Here is a 24,366-nt window from a genome sequence, read left to right as displayed (position 1 = left end):
CCTCCGCCCCGATCCCTCGCCGCTCCTCCGCCCCGATCCCTCGCCGCTCCTCCGCCCCGATCCCTCGCCGCTCCTCGGCGCCGATCCCTCGCCGCTCCTCGGCCCCGATCCCTCGCCGCTCCTCGGCCCCGATCCCTCGCCGCTCCTCGGCCCCGATCCCTCGCCGCTCCTCCGCCCCGATCCCTCGCCGCTCCTCCGCCCCGATCCCTCGCCGCTCCTCCGCCCCGATCCCTCGCCGCTCCTCCGCCCCGATCCCTCGCCGCTCCTCCGCCCCGATCCCTCGCCGCTCCTCCGCCCCGATCCCTCGCCGCTCCTCCGCCCCGATCCCTCGCCGCTCCTCCGCCCCGATCCCTCGCCGCTCCTCCGCCCCGATCCCTCGCCGCTCCTCCGCCCCGATCCCTCGCCGCTCCTCCGCCCCGATCCCTCGCCGCTCCTCCGCCCCGATCCCTCGCCGCTCCTCCGCCCCGATCCCTCGCCGCTCCTCCGCCCCGATCCCTCGCCGCTCCTCCGCCCCGATCCCTCGCCGCTCCTCCGCCCCGATCCCTCGCCGCTCCTCCGCCCCGATCCCTCGCCGCTCCTCCGCCCCGATCCCTCGCCGCTCCTCCGCCCCGATCCCTCGCCGCTCCTCCGCCCCGATCCCTCGCCGCTCCTCCGCCCCGATCCCTCGCCGCTCCTCCGCCCCGATCCCTCGCCGCTCCTCCGCCCCGATCCCTCGCCGCTCCTCCGCCCCGATCCCTCGCCGCTCCTCCGCCCCGATCCCTCGCCGCTCCTCCGCCCCGATCCCTCGCCGCTCCTCCGCCCCGATCCCTCGCCGCTCCTCCGCCCCGATCCCTCGCCGCTCCTCCGCCCCGATCCCTCGCCGCTCCTCCGCCCCGATCCCTCGCCGCTCCTCCGCCCCGATCCCTCGCCGCTCCTGCGCCCCGATCCCTCGCCGCTCCTGCGCCCCGATCCCTCGCCGCTCCTGCGCCCCGATCCCTCGCCGCTCCTGCGCCCCGATCCCTCGCCGCTCCTGCGCCCCGATCCCTCGCCGCTCCTGCGCCCCGATCCCTCGCCGCTCCTGCGCCCCGATCCCTCGCCGCTCCTGCGCCCCGATCCCTCGCCGCTCCTGCGCCCCGATCCCTCGCCGCTCCTGCGCCCCGATCCCTCGCCGCTCCTGCGCCCCGATCCCTCGCCGCTCCTGCGCCCCGATCCCTCGCCGCTCCTCCGCCCCGATCCCTCGCCGCTCCTCCGCCCCGATCCCTCGCCGCTCCTCGCGCCCCGATCCCTCGCCGCTCCTCCGCCCCGATCCCTCGCCGCTCCTCCGCCCCGATCCCTCGCCGCTCCTCCGCCCCGATCCCTCGCCGCTCCTCCGCCCCGATCCCTCGCCGCTCCTCGGCCCCGATCCCTCGCCGCTCCTCGGCCCCGATCCCTCGCCGCTCCTCGGCCCCGATCCCTCGCCGCTCCTCGGCCCCGATCCCTCGCCGCTCCTCGGCCCCGATCCCTCGCCGCTCCTCGGCCCCGATCCCTCGCCGCTCCTCGGCCCCGATCCCTCGCCGCTCCTCGGCCCCGATCCCTCGCCGCTCCTCGGCCCCGATCCCTCGCCGCTCCTCGGCCCCGATCCCTCGCCGCTCCTCGGCCCCGATCCCTCGCCGCTCCTCGGCCCCGATCCCTCGCCGCTCCTCGGCCCCGATCCCTCGCCGCTCCTCGGCCCCGATCCCTCGCCGCTCCTCGGCCCCGATCCCTCGCCGCTCCTCGGCCCCGATCCCTCGCCGCTCCTCGGCCCCGATCCCTCGCCGCTCCTCGGCCCCGATCCCTCGCCGCTCCTCGGCCCCGATCCCTCGCCGCTCCTCGGCCCCGATCCCTCGCCGCTCCTCGGCCCCGATCCCTCGCCGCTCCTCGGCCCCGATCCCTCGCCGCTCCTCGGCCCCGATCCCTCGCCGCTCCTCGGCCCCGATCCCTCGCCGCTCCTCGGCCCCGATCCCTCGCCGCTCCTCGGCCCCGATCCCTCGCCGCTCCTCGGCCCCGATCCCTCGCCGCTCCTCGGCCCCGATCCCTCGCCGCTCCTCGGCCCCGATCCCTCGCCGCTCCTCGGCCCCGATCCCTCGCCGCTCCTCGGCCCCGATCCCTCGCCGCTCCTCGGCCCCGATCCCTCGCCGCTCCTCGGCCCCGATCCCTCGCCGCTCCTCGGCCCCGATCCCTCGCCGCTCCTCGGCCCCGATCCCTCGCCGCTCCTCGGCCCCGATCCCTCGCCGCTCCTCCGCCCCGATCCCTCGCCGCTCCTCCGCCCCGATCCCTCGCCGCTCCTCCGCCCCGATCCCTCGCCGCTCCTCCGCCCCGATCCCTCGCCGCTCCTCCGCCCCGATCCCTCGCCGCTCCTCCGCCCCGATCCCTCGCCGCTCCTCCGCCCCGATCCCTCGCCGCTCCTCCGCCCCGATCCCTCGCCGCTCCTCCGCCCCGATCCCTCGCCGCTCCTCCGCCCCGATCCCTCGCCGCTCCTCCGCCCCGATCCCTCGCCGCTCCTCCGCCCCGATCCCTCGCCGCTCCTCCGCCCCGATCCCTCGCCGCTCCTCCGCCCCGATCCCTCGCCGCTCCTCCGCCCCGATCCCTCGCCGCTCCTCCGCCCCGATCCCTCGCCGCTCCTCCGCCCCGATCCCTCGCCGCTCCTCCGCCCCGATCCCTCGCCGCTCCTCCGCCCCGATCCCTCGCCGCTCCTCCGCCCCGATCCCTCGCCGCTCCTCCGCCCCGATCCCTCGCCGCTCCTCCGCCCCGATCCCTCGCCGCTCCTCCGCCCCGATCCCTCGCCGCTCCTCCGCCCCGATCCCTCGCCGCTCCTCCGCCCCGATCCCTCGCCGCTCCTCGGCCCCGATCCCTCGCCGCTCCTCCGCCCCGATCCCTCGCCGCTCCTCCGCCCCGATCCCTCGCCGCTCCTCCGCCCCGATCCCTCGCCGCTCCTGCGCCCCGATCCCTCGCCGCTCCTGCGCCCCGATCCCTCGCCGCTCCTGCGCCCCGATCCCCCGCCCCGCTCCTCCGCCCCGATCCCTCGGCGCTCCTCCGCCCCGATCCCTCGCCGCTCCTCCGCCCCGATCCCTCGCCGCTCCTCCGCCCCGATCCCTCGCCGCTCCTCCGCCCCGATCCCTCGCCGCTCCTCCGCCCCGATCCCTCGCCGCTCCTCCGCCCCGATCCCTCGCCGCTCCTCCGCCCCGATCCCTCGCCGCTCCTCCGCCCCGATCCCTCGCCGCTCCTCCGCCCCGATCCCTCGCCGCTCCTCCGCCCCGATCCCTCGCCGCTCCTCCGCCCCGATCCCTCGCCGCTCCTCCGCCCCGATCCCTCGCCGCTCCTCCGCCCCGATCCCCCGCCGCTCCTCCGCCCCGATCCCCCGCCGCTCCTCCGCCCCGATCCCCCGCCGCTCCTCCGCCCCGATCCTCCTCCGCCCCGATCCCCCGCCGCTCCTCCGCCCCGATCCCCCGCCGCTCCTCCGCCCCGATTCCCCGCCGCTCCTCCGCCCCGATCCCTCGCCGCTCCTCCGCCCCGATCCCCCGCCGCTCCTCCGCCCCGATCCTCCTCCGCCCCGATCCCCCGCCGCTCCTCCGCCCCGATCCCCCGCCGCTCCTCCGCCCCGATCCCTCGCCGCTCCTCCGCCCCGATCCCCCGCCGCTCCTCCGCCCCGATCCCTCGCCGCTCCTCCGCCCCGATCCCCCGCCGCTCCTCCGCCCCGATCCCCCGCCGCTCCTCCGCCCCGATCCCCCGCCGCTCCTCCGCCCCGATCCCCCGCCGCTCCTCCGCCCCGATCCCCCGCCGCTCCTCCGCCCCGATCCCCCGCCGCTCCTCCGCCCCGATCCCCCGCCGCTCCTCCGCCCCGATCCCTCGCCGCTCCTCCGCCCCGATCCCTCGCCGCTCCTCCGCCCCGATCCCTCGCCGCTCCTCCGCCCCGATCCCCCTCCCGCTCCTCCGCCCCGATCCACCGCCCCGATCCCCCTCCCGCTCCTCCGCCCCGATCCCCCGCCCCGCTCCTCCGCCCCGATCCCTCGCCGCTCCTCCTCCCCGCTCCTCCGCCCCGATCCCCCGCCCGGCTCCTCCGCCCCGATCCCCCGCCCCGCTCCTCCGCGCCGATCCCTCGGCGTTCCTCCGCCACGATCCCTCGCCGCTCCACCTCCCCGCTCCTCCGCCCCGATCCCCCGCCCCGCTCCTCCGCCCCGATCCCTCGGCGCTCCTCCGCCCCGATCCCTCGGCGCACCTCCGCTCCGATCCCTCGGCGCTCCTCCGCCCCGATCCCTCGGCGCTCCACCGCCCCGATCCCTCGCCGCTCCTCCGCCCCGATCCCTCGCCGCTCCTCCGCCCCGATCCCTCGCCGCTCCTCCGCCCCGATCCCCCTCCCGCTCCTCCGCCCCGATCCCTCGCCGCTCCTCCGCCCCGATCCCCCGCCCCGCAACCCGCCCCGATCCCCCGCCCCGCTCCTCCGCCCCGATCCCCCGCCCCGATCCTCCGCCCCGCTCCTCCGCCCCGATCCCCCGCCCCGATCCCCCGCCCCGCTCCTCCGCCCCGATCCCCCGCCCCGATCCCCCGCCCCGCTCCTCCGCCCCGCTCCTCCGCCCCGATCCCCCGCCCCGCTCCTCCGCCCCGATCCCCCGCCCCGCTCCTCCCCGCTCCTCCGCCCCGATCCCTCGCCGCTCCTCCGCCCCGCTCCTCCGCCCCGATCCGCCTCCCGCTCCTCCGCCCCGATCCTCCGCCCCGATCCGCCTCCCGCTCCTCCGCCCCGATCCTCCGCCCCGATCCCTCGCCGCTCCTCCTCCCCGCTCCTCCGCTCCGATCCCCCGCCCCGCTCCTCCGCTCCGATCCCCCGCCCCGCTCCTCCGCGCCGATCCCTCGGCGCTCGTCCGCCACGATCCCTCGCCGCTCCACCTCCCCGCTCCTCCGCCCCGATCCCCCGCCCCGCTCCTCCGCCCCGATCCCTCGGCGCTCCTCCGCCCCGATCCCTCGGCGCTCCTCCGCCCCGATCCCTCGGCGCTCCTCCGCCCCGATCCCTCGGCGCTCCTCCGCCCCGATCCCTCGGCGCTCCTCCGCCCCGATCCCTCGGCGCTCCTCCGCCCCGATCCCTCGGCGCTCCTCCGCCCCGATCCCTCGGCGCTCCTCCGCCCCGATCCCTCGGCGCTCCTCCGCCCCGATCCCTCGGCGCTCCTCCGCCCCGATCCCCCGCCCCGCTCCTCCGCCCCGATCCCTCGCCGCTCCTCCGCCCCGATCCCTCGCCGCTCCTCCGCCCCGATCCCTCGCCGCTCCTCCGCCCCGATCCCTCGCCGCTCCTCCGCCCCGATCCCTCGCCGCTCCTCCGCCCCGATCCCTCGCCGCTCCTCCGCCCCGATCCCTCGCCGCTCCTCCGCCCCGATCCCTCGCCGCTCCTCCGCCCCGATCCCTCGCCGCTCCTCCGCCCCGATCCCTCGCCGCTCCTCCGCCCCGATCCCTCGCCGCTCCTCCGCCCCGATCCCTCGCCGCTCCTCCGCCCCGATCCCTCGCCGCTCCTCCGCCCCGATCCCTCGCCGCTCCTCCGCCCCGATCCCTCGCCGCTCCTCCGCCCCGATCCCTCGCCGCTCCTCCGCCCCGATCCCCCGCCGCTCCTCCGCCCCGATCCCCCGCCGCTCCTCCGCCCCGATCCTCCTCCGCCCCGATCCCCCGCCGCTCCTCCGCCCCGATCCCCCGCCGCTCCTCCGCCCCGATCCCTCGCCGCTCCTCCGCCCCGATCCCTCGCCGCTCCTCCGCCCCGATCCCTCGCCGCTCCTCCGCCCCGATCCCTCGCCGCTCCTCCGCCCCGATCCCTCGCCGCTCCTCCGCCCCGATCCCTCGCCGCTCCTCCGCCCCGATCCCTCGCCGCTCCTCCGCCCCGATCCCTCGCCGCTCCTCCGCCCCGATCCCTCGCCGCTCCTCCGCCCCGATCCCTCGCCGCTCCTCCGCCCCGATCCCTCGCCGCTCCTCCGCCCCGATCCCTCGCCGCTCCTCCGCCCCGATCCCTCGCCGCTCCTCCGCCCCGATCCCTCGCCGCTCCTCCGCCCCGATCCCTCGCCGCTCCTCCGCCCCGATCCCTCGCCGCTCCTCCGCCCCGATCCCTCGCCGCTCCTCCGCCCCGATCCCTCGCCGCTCCTCCGCCCCGATCCCTCGCCGCTCCTCCGCCCCGATCCCTCGCCGCTCCTCCGCCCCGATCCCTCGCCGCTCCTCCGCCCCGATCCCTCGCCGCTCCTCCGCCCCGATCCCTCGCCGCTCCTCCGCCCCGATCCCTCGCCGCTCCTCCGCCCCGATCCCTCGCCGCTCCTCCGCCCCGATCCCTCGCCGCTCCTCCGCCCCGATCCCTCGCCGCTCCTCCGCCCCGATCCCTCGCCGCTCCTCCGCCCCGATCCCTCGCCGCTCCTCCGCCCCGATCCCTCGCCGCTCCTCCGCCCCGATCCCTCGCCGCTCCTCCGCCCCGCTCCTCCGCCCCGATCCCTCGCCGCTCCTCCGCCCCGATCCCCCTCCCGCTCCTCCGCCCCGATCCCCCGCCGCTCCTCCGCCCCGATCCCCCGCCCCGCTCCTCCGCCCCGATCCCCCGCCCCGCTCCTCCGCGCCGATCCCTCGGCGCTCCTCCGCCACGATCCCTCGCCGCTCCACCTCCCCGCTCCTCCGCCCCGATCCCCCGCCCCGCTCCTCCGCCCCGATCCCTCGCCGCTCCTCCGCCCCGATCCCTCGCCGCTCCTCCGCCCCGATCCCTCGCCGCTCCTCCGCCCCGATCCCTCGCCGCTCCTCCGCCCCGATCCCTCGCCGCTCCTCCGCCCCGATCCCTCGCCGCTCCTCCGCCCCGATCCCTCGCCGCTCCTCCGCCCCGATCCCCCGCCGCTCCTCCGCCCCGATCCCCCGCCGCTCCTCCGCCCCGATCCCCCGCCGCTCCTCCGCCCCGATCCCCCGCCGCTCCTCCGCCCCGATCCCCCGCCGCTCCTCCGCCCCGATCCCCCGCCGCTCCTCCGCCCCGATCCCCCGCCGCTCCTCCGCCCCGATCCCCCGCCGCTCCTCCGCCCCGATCCCCCGCCGCTCCTCCGCCCCGATCCCCCGCCGCTCCTCCGCCCCGATCCCCCGCCGCTCCTCCGCCCCGATCCCCCGCCGCTCCTCCGCCCCGATCCTCCTCCGCCCCGATCCCTCGCCGCTCCTCCTCTCCGCTCCGATCCCCCGCCCCGCTCCTCCGCGCCGATCCCTCGGCGCTCGTCCGCCACGATCCCTCGCCGCTCCACCTCCCCGCTCCTCCGCCCCGATCCCCCGCCCCGCTCCTCCGCCCCGATCCCTCGGCGCTCCTCCGCCCCGATCCCTCGGCGCTCCTCCGCCCCGATCCATCGCCGCTCCTCCGCCCCGATCCATCGCCGCTCCTCCGCCCCGATCCCCCGCCCCGCTCCTCCGTCCCGATCCCTCGCCGCTCCTCCGCCCCGATCCCTCGGCGCTCCTCCGCCCCGATCCCTCGGCGCTCCTCCGCCCCGATCCCTCGGCGCTCCTCCGCCCCGATCCCTCGCCGCTCCTCCGCCCCGATCCCTCGCCGCTCCTCCGCCCCGATCCCTCGCCGCTCCTCCGCCCCGATCCCTCGCCGCTCCTCCGCCCCGATCCCTCGCCGCTCCTCCGCCCCGATCCCTCGCCGCTCCTCCGCCCCGATCCCTCGCCGCTCCTCCGCCCCGATCCCTCGCCGCTCCTCCGCCCCGATCCCCCGCCGCTCCTCCGCCCCGATCCTCCTCCGCCCCGATCCCCCGCCGCTCCTCCGCCCCGATCCCCCGCCGCTCCTCCGCCCCGATCCCTCGCCGCTCCTCCGCCCCGATCCCTCGCCGCTCCTCCGCCCCGATCCCTCGCCGCTCCTCCGCCCCGATCCCTGGCCGCTCCTCCGCACCGATCCCTGGCCGCTCCTCCGCCCCGATCCCTCGCCGCTCCTCCGCCCCGATCCCTCGCCGCTCCTCCGCCCCGATCCCTCGCCGCTCCTCCGCCCCGATCCCTCGCCGCTCCTCCGCCCCGATCCCTCGCCGCTCCTCCGCCCCGATCCCTCGCCGCTCCTCCGCCCCGCTCCTCCGCCCCGATCCCTCGCCGCTCCTCCGCCCCGATCCCCCTCCCGCTCCTCCGCCCCGATCCCCCGCCGCTCCTCCTCCCCGCTCCTCCGCCCCGATCCCCCGCCCCGCTCCTCCGCCCCGATCCCCCGCCCCGCTCCTCCGTGCCGATCCCTCGGCGCTCCTCCGCCACGATCCCTCGCCGCTCCACCTCCCCGCTCCTCCGCCCCGATCCCCCGCCCCGCTCCTCCGCGCCGATCCCTCGGCGCTCCTCCGCCACGATCCCTCGCCGCTCCACCTCCCCGCTCCTCCGCCCCGATCCCCCGCCCCGCTCCTCCGCCCCGATCCCTCGGCGCTCCTCCGCCCCGATCCCTCGCCGCTCCTCCGCCCCGATCCCTCGCCGCTCCTCCGCCCCGATCCCTCGCCGCTCCTCCGCCCCGATCCCTCGCCGCTCCTCCGCCCCGATCCCTCGCCGCTCCTCCGCCCCGATCCCTCGCCGCTCCTCCGCCCCGATCCCTCGCCGCTCCTCCGCCCCGATCCCTCGCCGCTCCTCCGCCCCGATCCCTCGCCGCTCCTCCGCCCCGATCCCTCGCCGCTCCTCCGCCCCGATCCCTCGCCGCTCCTCCGCCCCGATCCCTCGCCGCTCCTCCGCCCCGATCCCTCGCCGCTCCTCCGCCCCGATCCCTCGCCGCTCCTCCGCCCCGATCCCTCGCCGCTCCTCCGCCCCGATCCCCCGCCGCTCCTCCGCCCCGATCCCCCGCCGCTCCTCCGCCCCGATCCCCCGCCGCTCCTCCGCCCCGATCCCCCGCCGCTCCTCCGCCCCGATCCCCCGCCCCTCCTCCGCCCCGCTCCTCCGCCCCGATCCCCCGCCCCGATCCCCCGCCCCGCTCCTCCGCCCCGATCCCCCGCCCCGCTCCTCCGCCCCGATCCCCCGCCCCGCTCCTCCGCCCCGATCCCCCGCCCCGCTCCTCCGCCCCGATCCCCCGCCGCTCCTCCGCCCCGATCCCGCTCCCCCATCGCAACTCCGTCCCGCTCCTCCGCCCCGATCCTCCGCCCCGATCCCCCGCCCCGCTCCTCCCCGCTCCTCCGCCACGATCCCCCGCCCCGCTCCTCCGCCCCGATCCCCCGCCCCGCTCCTCCGCGCCGATCCCTCGGCGCTCCTCCGCCACGATCCCTCGCCGCTCCACCTCCCCGCTCCTCCGCCCCGATCCCCCGCCCCGCTCCTCCGCCCCGATCCCTCGGCGCTCCTCCGCCCCGATCCCTCGGCGCTCCTCCGCCCCGATCCCTCGGCGCTCCTCCGCCCCGATCCCTCGCCGCTCCTCCGCCCCGATCCCTCGCCGCTCCTCCGCCCCGATCCCTCGCCGCTCCTCCGCCCCGCTCCTCCGCCCCGATCCCTCGCCGCTCCTCCGCCCCGATCCCTCGCCGCTCCTCCGCCCCGATCCCTCGCCGCTCCTCCGCCCCGATCCCTCGCCGCTCCTCCGCCCCGATCCCTCGCCGCTCCTCCGCCCCGATCCCTCGCCGCTCCTCCGCCCCGCTCCTCCGCCCCGATCCCTCGCCGCTCCTCCGCCCCGCTCCTCCGCCCCGATCCCTCGCCGCTCCTCCTCCCCGCTCCTCCGCCCCGATCCCCCGCCCCGCTCCTCCGCCCCGCTCCTCTGCGCCGATCCCTCGGCGCTCCTCCGCCACGATCCCTCGCCCCTCCACCTCCCCGCTCCTCCGCCCCGATCCCCCGCCCTGCTCCTCCGCCCCGATCCCTCGGCGCTCCTCCGCCCCGATCCCTCGGCGCTCCTCCGCCCCGATCCCTCGCCGCTCCTCCGCCCCGATCCCTCGCCGCTCCTCCGCCCCGATCCCTCGCCGCTCCTCCGCCCCGATCCCTCGCCGCTCCTCCGCCCCGATCCCTCGCCGCTCCTCCGCCCCGATCCCTCGCCGCTCCTCCGCCCCGATCCCTCGCCGCTCCTCCGCCCCGATCCCTCGCCGCTCCTCCGCCCCGATCCCTCGCCGCTCCTCCGCCCCGATCCCTCGCCGCTCCTCCGCCCCGATCCCTCGCCGCTCCTCCGCCCCGATCCCTCGCCGCTCCTCCGCCCCGATCCCTCGCCGCTCCTCCGCCCCGATCCCCCGCCGCTCCTCCGCCCCGATCCTCCTCCGCCCCGATCCCCCGCCGCTCCTCCGCCCCGATCCCCCGCCGCTCCTCCGCCCCGATCCCTCGCCGCTCCTCCGCCCCGATCCCTCGCCGCTCCTCCGCCCCGATCCCTCGCCGCTCCTCCGCCCCGATCCCTCGCCGCTCCTCCGCCCCGATCCCTCGCCGCTCCTCCGCCCCGATCCCTCGCCGCTCCTCCGCCCCGATCCCTCGCCGCTCCTCCGCCCCGATCCCTCGCCGCTCCTCCGCCCCGATCCCTCGCCGCTCCTCCGCCCCGATCCCTCGCCGCTCCTCCGCCCCGATCCCTCGCCGCTCCTCCGCCCCGATCCCTCGCCGCTCCTCCGCCCCGATCCCTCGCCGCTCCTCCGCCCCGATCCCTCGCCGCTCCTCCGCCCCGATCCCTCGCCGCTCCTCCGCCCCGATCCCTCGCCGCTCCTCCGCCCCGATCCCTCGCCGCTCCTCCGCCCCGATCCCTCGCCGCTCCTCCGCCCCGATCCCTCGCCGCTCCTCCGCCCCGATCCCTCGCCGCTCCTCCGCCCCGATCCCTCGCCGCTCCTCCGCCCCGATCCCTCGCCGCTCCTCCGCCCCGATCCCTCGCCGCTCCTCCGCCCCGATCCCTCGCCGCTCCTCCGCCCCGATCCCTCGCCGCTCCTCCGCCCCGATCCCTCGCCGCTCCTCCGCCCCGATCCCTCGCCGCTCCTCCGCCCCGATCCCTCGCCGCTCCTCCGCCCCGATCCCTCGCCGCTCCTCCGCCCCGATCCCTCGCCGCTCCTCCGCCCCGATCCCTCGCCGCTCCTCCGCCCCGATCCCTCGCCGCTCCTCCGCCCCGATCCCTCGCCGCTCCTCCGCCCCGCTCCTCCGCCCCGATCCCTCGCCGCTCCTCCGCCCCGATCCCCCTCCCGCTCCTCCGCCCCGATCCCCCGCCGCTCCTCCGCCCCGATCCCCCGCCCCGCTCCTCCGCCCCGATCCCCCGCCCCGCTCCTCCGCGCCGATCCCTCGGCGCTCCTCCGCCACGATACCTCGCCGCTCCACCTCCCCGCTCCTCCGCCCCGATCCCCCGCCCCGCTCCTCCGCCCCGATCCCTCGCCGCTCCTCCGCCCCGATCCCTCGCCGCTCCTCCGCCCCGATCCCTCGCCGCTCCTCCGCCCCGATCCCTCGCCGCTCCTCCGCCCCGATCCCTCGCCGCTCCTCCGCCCCGATCCCCCGCCGCTCCTCCGCCCCGATCCCCCGCCGCTCCTCCGCCCCGATCCCCCGCCGCTCCTCCGCCCCGATCCCCCGCCGCTCCTCCGCCCCGATCCCCCGCCGCTCCTCCGCCCCGATCCCCCGCCGCTCCTCCGCCCCGATCCCCCGCCGCTCCTCCGCCCCGATCCCCCGCCGCTCCTCCGCCCCGATCCCCCGCCGCTCCTCCGCCCCGATCCCCCGCCGCTCCTCCGCCCCGATCCCCCGCCGCTCCTCCGCCCCGATCCCCCGCCGCTCCTCCGCCCCGATCCCCCGCCGCTCCTCCGCCCCGATCCCCCGCCGCTCCTCCGCCCCGATCCCCCGCCGCTCCTCCGCCCCGATCCTCCTCCGCCCCGATCCCTCGCCGCTCCTCCTCTCCGCTCCGATCCCCCGCCCCGCTCCTCCGCGCCGATCCCTCGGCGCTCGTCCGCCACGATCCCTCGCCGCTCCACCTCCCCGCTCCTCCGCCCCGATCCCCCGCCCCGCTCCTCCGCCCCGATCCCTCGGCGCTCCTCCGCCCCGATCCCTCGGCGCTCCTCCGCCCCGATCCCTCGGCGCTCCTCCGCCCCGATCCATCGCCGCTCCTCCGCCCCGATCCATCGCCGCTCCTCCGCCCCGATCCCCCGCCCCGCTCCTCCGTCCCGATCCCTCGCCGCTCCTCCGCCCCGATCCCTCGGCGCTCCTCCGCCCCGATCCCTCGGCGCTCCTCCGCCCCGATCCCTCGCCGCTCCTCCGCCCCGATCCCTCGCCGCTCCTCCGCCCCGATCCCTCGCCGCTCCTCCGCCCCGATCCCTCGCCGCTCCTCCGCCCCGATCCCTCGCCGCTCCTCCGCCCCGATCCCTCGCCGCTCCTCCGCCCCGATCCCTCGCCGCTCCTCCGCCCCGATCCCTCGCCGCTCCTCCGCCCCGATCCCCCGCCGCTCCTCCGCCCCGATCCCCCGCCGCTCCTCCGCCCCGATCCCTCGCCGCTCCTCCGCCCCGATCCCTCGCCGCTCCTCCGCCCCGATCCCTCGCCGCTCCTCCGCCCCGATCCCTGGCCGCTCCTCCGCACCGATCCCTGGCCGCTCCTCCGCCCCGATCCCTCGCCGCTCCTCCGCCCCGATCCCTCGCCGCTCCTCCGCCCCGATCCCTCGCCGCTCCTCCGCCCCGATCCCTCGCCGCTCCTCCGCCCCGATCCCTCGCCGCTCCTCCGCCCCGATCCCTCGCCGCTCCTCCGCCCCGATCCCTCGCCGCTCCTCCGCCCCGCTCCTCCGCCCCGATCCCTCGCCGCTCCTCCGCCCCGATCCCCCTCCCGCTCCTCCGCCCCGATCCCCCGCCGCTCCTCCTCCCCGCTCCTCCGCCCCGATCCCCCGCCCCGCTCCTCCGCCCCGATCCCCCGCCCCGCTCCTCCGTGCCGATCCCTCGGCGCTCCTCCGCCACGATCCCTCGCCGCTCCACCTCCCCGCTCCTCCGCCCCGATCCCCCGCCCCGCTCCTCCGCGCCGATCCCTCGGCGCTCCTCCGCCACGATCCCTCGCCGCTCCACCTCCCCGCTCCTCCGCCCCGATCCCCCGCCCCGCTCCTCCGCCCCGATCCCTCGGCGCTCCTCCGCCCCGATCCCTCGCCGCTCCTCCGCCCCGATCCCTCGCCGCTCCTCCGCCCCGATCCCTCGCCGCTCCTCCGCCCCGATCCCTCGCCGCTCCTCCGCCCCGATCCCTCGCCGCTCCTCCGCCCCGATCCCTCGCCGCTCCTCCGCCCCGATCCCTCGCCGCTCCTCCGCCCCGATCCCTCGCCGCTCCTCCGCCCCGATCCCTCGCCGCTCCTCCGCCCCGATCCCTCGCCGCTCCTCCGCCCCGATCCCTCGCCGCTCCTCCGCCCCGATCCCTCGCCGCTCCTCCGCCCCGATCCCTCGCCGCTCCTCCGCCCCGATCCCCCGCCGCTCCTCCGCCCCGATCCCCCGCCGCTCCTCCGCCCCGATCCCCCGCCGCTCCTCCGCCCCGATCCCCCGCCGCTCCTCCGCCCCGATCCCCCGCCCCTCCTCCGCCCCGCTCCTCCGCCCCGATCCCCCGCCCCGATCCCCCGCCCCGCTCCTCCGCCCCGATCCCCCGCCCCGCTCCTCCGCCCCGATCCCCCGCCCCGCTCCTCCGCCCCGATCCCCCGCCCCGCTCCTCCGCCCCGATCCCCCGCCGCTCCTCCGCCCCGATCCCGCTCCCCCACCGCAACTCCGTCCCGCTCCTCCGCCCCGATCCTCCGCCCCGATCCCCCGCCCCGCTCCTCCCCGCTCCTCCGCCACGATCCCCCGCCCCGCTCCTCCGCCCCGATCCCCCGCCCCGCTCCTCCGCGCCGATCCCTCGGCGCTCCTCCGCCACGATCCCTCGCCGCTCCACCTCCCCGCTCCTCCGCCCCGATCCCCCGCCCCGCTCCTCCGCCCCGATCCCTCGGCGCTCCTCCGCCCCGATCCCTCGGCGCTCCTCCGCCCCGATCCCTCGGCGCTCCTCCGCCCCGATCCCTCGCCGCTCCTCCGCCCCGATCCCTCGCCGCTCCTCCGCCCCGATCCCTCGCCGCTCCTCCGCCCCGCTCCTCCGCCCCGATCCCTCGCCGCTCCTCCGCCCCGATCCCTCGCCGCTCCTCCGCCCCGATCCCTCGCCGCTCCTCCGCCCCGATCCCTCGCCGCTCCTCCGCCCCGATCCCTCGCCGCTCCTCCGCCCCGCTCCTCCGCCCCGATCCCTCGCCGCTCCTCCGCCCCGCTCCTCCGCCCCGATCCCTCGCCGCTCCTCCTCCCCGCTCCTCCGCCCCGATCCCCCGCCCCGCTCCTCCGCCCCGATCCCCCGCCCCGCTCCTCTGCGCCGATCCCTCGGCGCTCCTCCGCCACGATCCCTCGCCCCTCCACCTCCCCGCTCCTCCGCCCCGATCCCCCGCCCTGCTCCTCCGCCCCGATCCCTCGGCGCTCCTCCGCCCCGATCCCTCGGCGCTCCTCCGCCCCGATCCCTCGCCGCTCCTCCGCCCCGATCCCTCGCCGCTCCTCCGCCCCGATCCCTCGCCGCTCCACCGCCCCGATCCCTCCCCGATCCCTCGCCGCTCCTCCGCCCCGATCCCTCGCCGCTCCTCCGCCCCGATCCCTCGCCGCTCCTCCGCTCCGATCCCTCGCCGCTCCTCCGCCCCGATCCCTCGCCGCTCCTCCGCCCCGATCCCTCGCCGCTCCTCCGCCCCGATCCCTCGCCGCTCCTCCGCCCCGATCCCTCGCCGCTCCTCCGCCCCGATCCCTCGCCGCTCCTCCGCCCCGATCCCTCGCCGCTCCTCCGCCCCGATCCCTCGCCGCTCCTCCGCCCCGATCCCTCGCCGCTCCTCCGCCCCGATCCCTCGCCGCTCCTCCGCCCCGATCCCTCGCCGCTCCTCCGCCCCGATCCCTCGCCGCTCCTCCGCCCCGATCCCTCGCCGCTCCTCCGCCCCGATCCCTCGCCGCTCCTCCGCCCCGATCCCTCGCCGCTCCTCCGCCCCGATCCCTCGCCGCTCCTCCGCCCCGATCCCTCGCCGCTCCTCCGCCCCGATCCCTCGCCGCTCCTCCGCCCCGATCCCTCGCCGCTCCTCCGCCCCGATCCCTCGCCGCTCCTCCGCCCCGATCCCTCGCCGCTCCTCCGCCCCGATCCCCCTCCCCGCTCCTCCGCCCCGATCCCCCTCCCCGCTCCTCCGCCCCGATCCCCCTCCCCGCTCCTCCGCCACGCTCCCTCCCCGCTCCTCCGCCCCGCTCCCTCGCCGCTCCTCCGCCCCGATCCCCCGCCGCTCCTCCGCCCCGATCCTCCGCCCCGCTCCTCCGCCCCGATCCCCCGCCGCTCCTCCGCCCCGATCCCTCGCCGCTCCTCCGCCCCGCTCCTCCGCCCCGATCCCCCGCCGCTCATCAGCTATTCACACCTCCCATTGCAGTACATAAGAACATTTGGCTCCTCGAGCTTGCTCCGCCATTCAGTAAGATCATGTCTGGTCTAATCTTGGCCTCAACTCCACCTCCCTGCCCGCTCCCGATAACCGTTATCGTTCAAAAATCTGTCTACCTTCAACTTAAATATATTCAATGATCCAGCCTCTACAGCTCTCTGGGGCAGAGAATTCCAAATTCACAACTTTCTGAGAGAAGAAATTCCTCCTCATTTCTGTTTTAAATGGACGACCCCTTATTCTGAAACTATGCCCCCTAGTTCGAGATTCCCCCACGTGGGGAAATATTCTCTCTGCATCCACCCTGTCGAGCCCCCTCAGAATCTTATACGTTTCATGTCAGCCAGTGAAGAGCAGCTGATGCCTGCATTGTTCCTTGGGAGGGGGGGGTTACTGTCTGTGAGTGAGGTGGGAGGTACATGAGGGAGGGGGAAATGTACATTAATCGCCAAGTATTTAACCCAACAAGTGATGCGCTCTCCTTTCATCTTTCACAGCTTTGATGAGAACCAGAAGCAGCTGGTCATTAACGATTTAGGAATCCTGTTCCCCAAAAACGAGATGAGCCTCTGGTGGCGGAAGGTAAACTCGTTTAATCCGTTCCTAACGGCGATGGTCACATTTATAATTCAACAATAATTTAACCTCTAGCGGAGCAGAATTCCTTGAGGCGCTTCATTGGAGCGTTATTAGACAATAAACTCGACACCAAGTCACACAAGAAGATATTGGGCCAGACGACCAAAAGCTTGGTCAAAAAGGTAGGTTTTTGAAGAGTGCCGTAAAGGAGGAGAGAGCGGAGGAGAGGTTTAGGGAGAGAATTGCAGAGCTTGGGGCCTCAACGGCTGAAGGCACGGCCGCCAATGGTGGAGCAAAGGGCATGGAGGGGTGCACAAGAGTTCATTGTTCATCCGTGCAGTGGCTGTAAAGGGGAATCTGGTCATTAAACCAATGAAAGTGGGCGCGGAGAGAGTGGTTCTGTTCAGACTGCGCTCCCTGTCCGTGCAGGTTGTAGCGGTACTGTGGCACTGTCCCATACAGACAATGATGGTCTCTGATTCAATCCCTGGTCCCCACTGGGCAAGCTTATCTCTATTTGTCTGCAGTAGGGACACTAAGTTTGGCCTTTATGTCCGTCCGTTTCCCCCCCCCCACCTTTTGGGGGGTGGGGGAATCAAATAGAAACCAAAGAAAATGAACAAGTGCGGCAGTTAATATGAAGTAATGCATGCAGTAGCCAACAGGCAAATATTGCGAGCCAACACGGGTGTGCGGCGGCTTTAGGGCGGGCGACTGGGTGACATCATCGGGACCCAGGTCGCCATTTGGAGCGCGGGCAGAAGCATCGGTGGGGCCGTGATACAGTGGAGGAGTGGGAAGGTCGTGGCGGACTTACGACGAGTGATCGGGGCGGAGGAGTGATGAGGGATCGTGACTGAGGTTTGGTGGGTGATCGTGACAGAGGGTCGGCAAATGTTTGGTGCAGAGATGCGACGAGAGATCGTGATGGAGGAGCGGCGAATGAGGGTCGAGGGCCCAGGGGCAGCACGGGCCCAGCCCACACTGCGATATGTGTGCGCACTGGGTCCGTGCAGCAGAGCTGGTCTCCAGTCGTCTTGGTTAACCCTTGCCACTGGGCCAAGACCGAGCTCTGTCAAGCCCGTGTGGTGGCTGGTGTGCAACGGTCACCACACATTAAAAAAAATCCACCCACAGGCATCTACCACCCTTCAATTGGAGTTCAGGACTGGAACATCGGATCCTTCATTGAAACATCTGTGAACTCGTGGAAGCAAGTCATCCTCGTTCGAGGGACCGCCTATGATGATGATTGGCCATTGTGGAACCTATCGGGAATGGAGTCGAGTCCGTGTCCAGCTGTGGACCAGCGAGGTGTAGCGGATAGCTCCTACGAACATAAAATATAGGAGCAGGAATCAGCTATTTGGCCCCTCGAGCCTGCTCCGCCATTCAATAAGATCATAGCTGATCTGATCTTGGCCTCAACCCCACTTCCCTGCCAGGTCCCCACGACCCTTGACTCCCTTATCGCTCATAATAAACTCGAGTGGTGCTGACCTTAAACCGCGGTCAGTGTGTGAGTCAGCGGTGGGCTGTGCGTCTCAATCAGCTGTTGAAAAAGATCTGTTGTTGTACGAGAAGATTCCATATCATTTGAAATAAAATAAGGCAGTAGAACGGGGAGGGCGGGGGGGGTGAAACCGGCGGGGTCTCCGCTGCTGCCCACAATGCCCCCCCCCCCCCACACAGTTTGGTGCTGTTGAAGTCGGTGGGTCTGATTGTCGGACGGGCCGTTTGACTGCTGACCAATGCGATCCGCCTATTCCTGTCCATGTCCGCTTTCACCTCCTCCCAGTGTGCTGATAAAATCAGCTGTTTTATAAACATATCGTTTGAGGAGAAATGCAAGTGTCCAGGCCGGGCACGACCGGACCCGAGCCAGCCGGCATAAAAGCCACCTTCATATTGTGCTGGGATCCTTTCGGCTGTAGTGAACCTGGCAAGTTTGGCATTGCTGACGGCAACATCAAACCAGCGGGAGCCACCGACACCGACACACAGCAGTGTAACTATGGGGGATGTTGTAGGGGTGGGGAGGTCCGAGGGGGGGGGTCCCCCCCCCCCCCCCCTTTGAAAGCCTCCCCAAAGATTCCCGTTTGTCCCTTCCACTGACTGGCCCCTGATTGCTGCTCGATTCCCGCTGGTCCTGTGAGGAACCTTGGGGCATATCCCATTTGCAAGTTGGTTCCATAAATAAGTTTATTTAAATGAACTGACAAAGGGAATGTTGGGAATGGAGAGAGTGAGAGTGCTACAAGAAAGGTGGCAATCATGAACCCACAGAAAGTAAATGTGTGCCTCCTGTGTAGGGAAAATGATAGCCATTGTTTCCATAGTCTGACCTTTGAATTACAGTTATTAATAGGGTGACTGTGGTAGTCACCGAACCAAATTGATGTATAACTCGTCCGTCCTTCAGATTTTGAACAGAGTCGGGTTCAGATATCTGAAGTATTTCCCAATCAGCGAGTGTCCTCGCCACCTCTCCTCGAGGTTCTGACCCAGCGGCTGCTCCAGCGTGGGCCAAGAGTGTTCAACTGCGCAGCAAATCATGTTGCAGCCTGATTTTATAATTCATCAATTTCTGCAGAAGTGCATCTTCTATCGGGGTTTACTGCATACTGAAACCTGGTTGATTACTGTTTCTTCCTTCCAGAGCTACTCCTGTCCAGTACAGGTATTCCCAGTCGGTACAGGACTATTCCTGTCCAGTACAGGTATTCCCAGTCGGTACAGGACTATTCCTGTCCAGTACAGGTATTCCCAGTCGGTACAGGACTATTCCTGTCCAGTACAGGTATTCCCAGTCTGTATAGGGCTGTTCCTGTCCAGTACAGGTATTCCCAGTCTGTACAGGACTATTCCTGTCCAGTACAGGTATTCCCAGTCTGTACAGGATTATTCCTGTCCAGTACAGGTATTCCCAGTCTGTATAGGGCTGTTCCTGTCCAGTACAGGTATTCCCAGTCTGTATAGGGCTGTTCCTGTCCAGTACAGGTATTCCCAGTCTGTACAGGACTATTCCTGTCCAGTACAGGTATTCCCAGTCTGTACAGGATTATTCCTGTCCAGTACAGGTATTCCCAGTCTGTATAGGATTATTCCTGTCCAGTACAGGTATTCCCAGTCTGTACAGGACTATTCCTGTCCAGTACAGGTATTCCCAGTCTGTATAGGATTATTCCTGTCCAGTACAGGTATTCCCAGTCTGTATAGGGCTGTTCCTGTCCAGTACAGGTATTCCCAGTCTGTACAGGATTATTCCTGTCCAGTACAGGTATTCCCAGTCTGTATAGGATTATTCCTGTCCAGTACAGGTATTCCCAGTCTGTATAGGGCTGTTCCTGTCCAGTACAGGTATTCCCAGTCTGTACAGGATTATTCCTGTCCAGTACAGGTATTCCCAGTCTGTATAGGATTATTCCTGTCCAGTACAGGTATTCCCAGTCTGTACAGGACTATTCCTGTCCAGTACAGGTATTCCCAGTCTGTATAGGATTATTCCTGTCCAGTACAGGTATTCCCGGTCTGTACAGGACTATTCCTGTCCAGTACAGGTATTCCCAGTCTGTATAGGATTATTCCTGTCCAGTACAGGTATTCTCGGTCGGTACAGGGCTCCTGCAACTCTTTGCATTTCAATTTCTGCATCCTTCATTTCCTCAGGAATTTTTGATGCAGCCACCTCTAACTCATGTCTGATCCATCTTCAGTTAAAGGCTCAGGCCCATCACATTATTTAATGTTTTATATTTGAATCTGGTGAAAAATGTTGCTTTAAATTCTTTAGGAATAAAATGGAAGTTAGTTTGGGCTAAAGGACTACAGTGGGATTGATTCCATTCAGTACCTATTGGTGTGCCCATTTAAAGATAGTGAGGGTGAGTCCGTTTCTTCAGGGTGGTGGAAGTTGGGAGTGGTCGCACCCTCGCCACACGCTGGGACCCAGTGCCTTTTCTGGTGTGCCCCCTTGGTGCAATGCAGTTACTGGAGCTTTTCCTGCAGACCGAGCTGTTCTCAACAACGACTGTTGTCTCTGTTATGACTCAGTGTGTTTATCTCTGACGTATCTTCCCTAGAAACTGCGCGATGTATATCGGGACCACCGAAATGTCCGGCTTGACCCCCCTTGCACCAACACCACTGCCTGCTCAAGCTACCTGAATGATCCACGTGTGCGCAAGGCACTGCATATCCCGGCCTTTGTGCAGAAATGGGAGATGTGCAGGTAAAATCCAGTCTCTCGCATTTATCGCCTAGATTTGCGTCATAATTCAGAGGGTGAATGTAGAATTACCTGTGCTAGTCTGTCCCCGGCTGTAATTTGACGTGGGAGGTGAGCGCCTGTTTGAGGGTGTAAGGGGGCTGGCTTCCAACCAGTCGTGTCCCTGAGATAGCGAGGGTCAATTTAGTTAATGAATTACCCCAAGTGCAATTCATATCAAGAGTATGAGTCAGTCTCAAGTCTAGTTGCAGATGGAGTCTTTGTAGACGGTGCACTTCCACACAAATCCTAGTGCCACGTTGCATGGTTTGAATGATGTGATCATATTTGCCCTATGGGTGGGATGTGGGCGTGTACATGGGTGGTGTGCTTACAGCCACACTATGGGTGGGACACTATGATGATATAACCATCGTTTGCAATGCTTCTATCCTCTTGTAAGAATGTGGAATACTTAGCACTAACCTTTTTTATAATATTCGTTCATGGGATGTGGGCTCACTGGCAATCCTAAAAATATAAGAAATAGGAGCAGGAGTCGGCCATTTGGCCTCTCGAGTCTGCTCCGCCATTTAATATCCTGGTTGATCTGATTTTGACCTCAGCTCCACTTCTCTGCCTGCTCCCCATAACCATCGACTCCCTTATCGCTCAAAAATCTGTCTATCTTCACCTTAAATATATTCAATTACCCAGCCTCCACAGCTCTCTGGGGTAGAGAATTCCACAGATACACGACCCTCAGAGAGAAGAAATTCTTCCTCATTTCTCTTTTAAATGGATGACATTCTGAAACTATGCCCCTTAGTTCTAGATTCCCCTACGAGGGGAAACATCCTCTCTGCATCTACCCTGTCAAGCCCCCTCAGAATCTTATACTTTTCAATATGATCACCTCTCATTTTTCTAAACTCCAATGAGTATAGACCCAACCTGCTCAACCTATCTTCATAAGTCAACACCCTCATTCTGGAATCAACCTGATGAACCTTCTCTGAACTGCCTCCAATGCAAGTATATCCTTCCTTAAATAAGGAAACCAAAACTGCACACAGTACTCCAGGTGTGGTCTCACCAATACCCTGTACAGTTATAGCAAGACTTCCCTAATAAAGGCCAATATTCCATTTGCTTTCCTAATTACTTGCTGTACCTACATGCTAACTCATTGTGTTTCATGTACAAGGACCCCCATATCCCGCTCTTCTTCAGCATTTTGGAACCTCCCGCCACTTAAATAATTATGAGAAGGTGGTAGTGAGCCACCTTCCTGAACTGTTGTTCTTTGTAACAGTTCTGGTACAACTGAGTGTCTCGCTGGGCCATTTCAGAGGGCAGTTAAGAGTAAACCACGTTGGTGTGGGTCTGGAGTCACATATAGGCCCAAACCGGGTAAGGATGGCAGATTTCCTTCCCTAAAGGATATTAGTGAACCAGATTAATTTTTATGACAATCCGATAGTTTCATGGTCACGCTAGCTTTTCATTCCAGATTTATTTAATTAACTGAATTTAAATTCCCCAGCTCCCACGGTGGGATTTGAACTCACGTCCTCCGGATCATTAATCCAGACCTCTGGACTAATAGTTCAGTAACATAACCACTATGCTAGCACTCCCTACACTGCATCTTCTGGTTCCATCAATCTTCATAAAGTGCCACTCCTGCGCCTCCACACTGGATCCACTTGCACATCCTGTTACTCTGTTTGACTTTACAATCATGCTCCCTGATGCAACAAGTGTTTGGTAATGCACACCAATCTTTCTCCGGTTCCGTCCAGTGCACTTCTGTGTCTGGCTCTGTGGTCACCACCACTGTTTTTAGTGTTGGTCTTTTCCCACAAACAGAAGCATCGTTGACACGTTGACACGTTGACACGTACTTTACAGAGCCCACATTGGGGTCACACCAGTAACGGTGAGGGCCAAGGACAGCTTTCTGGGACCTCCACCAATCCCCTTGTATCCATTGTTAGTGGGACGCTGTTAATCCAGCTGCTGTCTTGGTTCCTGTCAGCTGTCACCTCGCTCACTAGTCACTTGTGAGGGATCTTACCAAATGCTTTTTAAAACCGTGAGATGCGAGGCGTGCATCGGTTTCCTGTCATCCAGTAATTCTTTACTCAAGCATGCTGTACCTGTCACAGACTGGGGGAGGGGAGGCTCCTGTCACAGACTGGGGGAGGGGGGGCTCCTGTCACAGACTGGGGGAGGGGGGGATCCTGTCACAGACTGGGGGAGGGGGGGATCCTGTCACAGACTGGGGGAGGGGGGGATCCTGTCACAGACTGGGGGAGGGGGGGATCCTGTCACAGACTGGGGGAGGGGGGGCTCCTGTCACAGGCTGGGGGAGGGGGGGCTCCTGTCACAGGCTGGGGGAGGGGGGGATCCTGTCACAGACTGGGGGAGGGGGGGCTCCTGTCACAGGCTGGGGGAGGGGGGGCTCCTGTCACAGGCTGGGGGAGGGGGGGATCCTGTCACAGACTGGGGGAGGGGGGGATCCTGTCACAGACTGGGGGAGGGGGGGCTCCTGTCACAGGCTGGGGGAGGGGGGGCTCCTGTCACAGACTGGGGGAGGGGGGGCTCCTGTCACAGGCTGGGGGAGGGGGGGCTCCTGTCACAGGCTGGGGGAGGGGGGCTCCTGTCACAGGCTGGGGGAGGGGGGGTCTCCTGTCACAGACTGGGGGAAGGGGGGCTCCTGTCACAGGCTGGGGGAGGGGGGGTCTCCTGTCACAGGCTGGGGGAGGGGGGGTCTCCTGTCACAGGCTGGGGGAAGGGGGGCTCCTGTCACAGGCTGGGGGAGGGGGGGTCTCCTGTCACAGGCTGGGGGAGGGGGGTCTCCTGTCACAGACTGGGGGAGGGGGGATCTCCTGTCACAGACTGGGGGAGGGGAGGCTCCTGTCACAGACTGGGGGAGGGGGGGCTCCTGTCACAGACTGGGGGAGGGGGGGCTCCTGTCACAGACTGGGGGAGGGGGGGCTCCTGTCACAGGCTGGGGGAGGGGGGTCTCCTGTCACAGACTGGGGGAGGGGGGATCTCCTGTCACAGACTGGGGGAGGGGAGGCTCCTGTCACAGACTGGGGGAGGGGGGGCTCCTGTCACAGACTGGGGGAGGGGGGGCTCCTGTCACAGACTGGGGGAGGGGGGGCTCCTGTCACAGACTGGGGGAGGGGGGGCTCCTGTCACAGACTGGGGGATGGGGGGCTCCTGTCGCAGACTGGGGGAGGGGGGGCTCCTGTCGCAGACTGGGGGAGGGGGTGTTTGTGTCACAGACTGGGGGAGGGGGGGCTCTTGTCACAGGCTGGGGGAGGGGGGGCTCCTGTCACAGACTGGGGGAGGGGGGGCTCCTGTCACAGGCTGGGGGAAGGGGGGCTCCTGTCACAGACTGGGGGAGGGGGGGCTCCTGTCACAGACTGGGGGAGGGGGGGCTCCTGTCACAGACTGGGGGAGGGGGGGCTCCTGTCACAGACTGGGGGAGGGGGGGGCTCCTGTCACAGACTGGGGGAGGGGGGGCTCCTGTCACAGACTGGGGGAGGGAGGGCTCCTGTCACAGACTGGGGGAGGGGGGGCTCCTGTCACAGACTGGGGGAGGGGGGGCTCCTGTCACAGACTGGGGGAGGGGGGGGTTTGTGTCACAGACTGGGGGAGGTGGGGGTTGTGTCACAGACTGGGGGAGGGGGGGTTGTGTCACAGACTGGGGGAGGGGGGGCTCCTGTCACAGACTGGGGGAGGGGGGGCTCCTGTCACAGACTGGGGGAGGGGGGCTCCTGTCACAGACTGGGGGAGAGGGGGCTCCTGTCACAGACTGGGGGAGGGGGGGCTCCCGTCACAGACTGGGGGAGGGGGGTTTGTGTCATTGACTGGGGGAGGGGGGGGTTGTGTCACAGACTGGGGGAGGGGGGGGGGTTGTGTCACAGACTGGGGGAGGGGGGACTCCTGTCACAGACTGGGGGAGGGGGGGTTTGTGTCATTGACTGGGGGAGGGGGGGTTTGTGTCACAGACTTGGGGAGGGGGGGGCTCCCGTCACAGACTTGGGGAGGGGGGGGCTCCTGTCACAGACTTGGGGAGGGGGGGGCTCCCGTCACAGACTTGGGGAGGGGGGGCTCCTGTCACAGACTTGGGGAGAGGGGGGTTTGTTTCACAGACTGGGGGAGTGGGGGCTCCCGTCACAGACTGGGGGAGTGGGGGCTCCTGTCACAGACTGGAGGAGGGGTGAGGGTTGTGTCACAGACTGGGGGAGGGGGAGCTGGAGCTCCCATCACAGACTGGGGGAGCTGGAGC

At 70.0% G+C, this 24,366-nt stretch overlaps 1 protein-coding gene across 6 annotated transcripts in view; it reads left to right on the top strand.

Moving 5' to 3' along the window:
- Positions 1-24,366, top strand: part of ctsa (cathepsin A) — a 77,032-nt gene that overhangs the window by 26,222 nt on the left and 26,444 nt on the right. For all 6 annotated transcript variants that reach the window (XM_070895884.1, XM_070895882.1, XM_070895880.1 and 3 more), the window contains exons 10-11: positions 15,772-15,856; positions 19,936-20,084. In XM_070895884.1, the coding sequence (XP_070751985.1) occupies positions 15,772-15,856; positions 19,936-20,084 (234 nt within the window). The remainder of the gene's footprint in view (positions 1-15,771; positions 15,857-19,935; positions 20,085-24,366) is intronic.

The sequence above is a fragment of the Pristiophorus japonicus genome, chromosome 12 (assembly GCF_044704955.1).
Source record: "Pristiophorus japonicus isolate sPriJap1 chromosome 12, sPriJap1.hap1, whole genome shotgun sequence".
NCBI classification, from domain to species: domain Eukaryota; kingdom Metazoa; phylum Chordata; class Chondrichthyes; family Pristiophoridae; genus Pristiophorus; species Pristiophorus japonicus.
The sequence above is the reverse complement of the archived record's forward strand: the minus strand, read 5'-3'. Positions and strand labels throughout refer to the sequence as shown.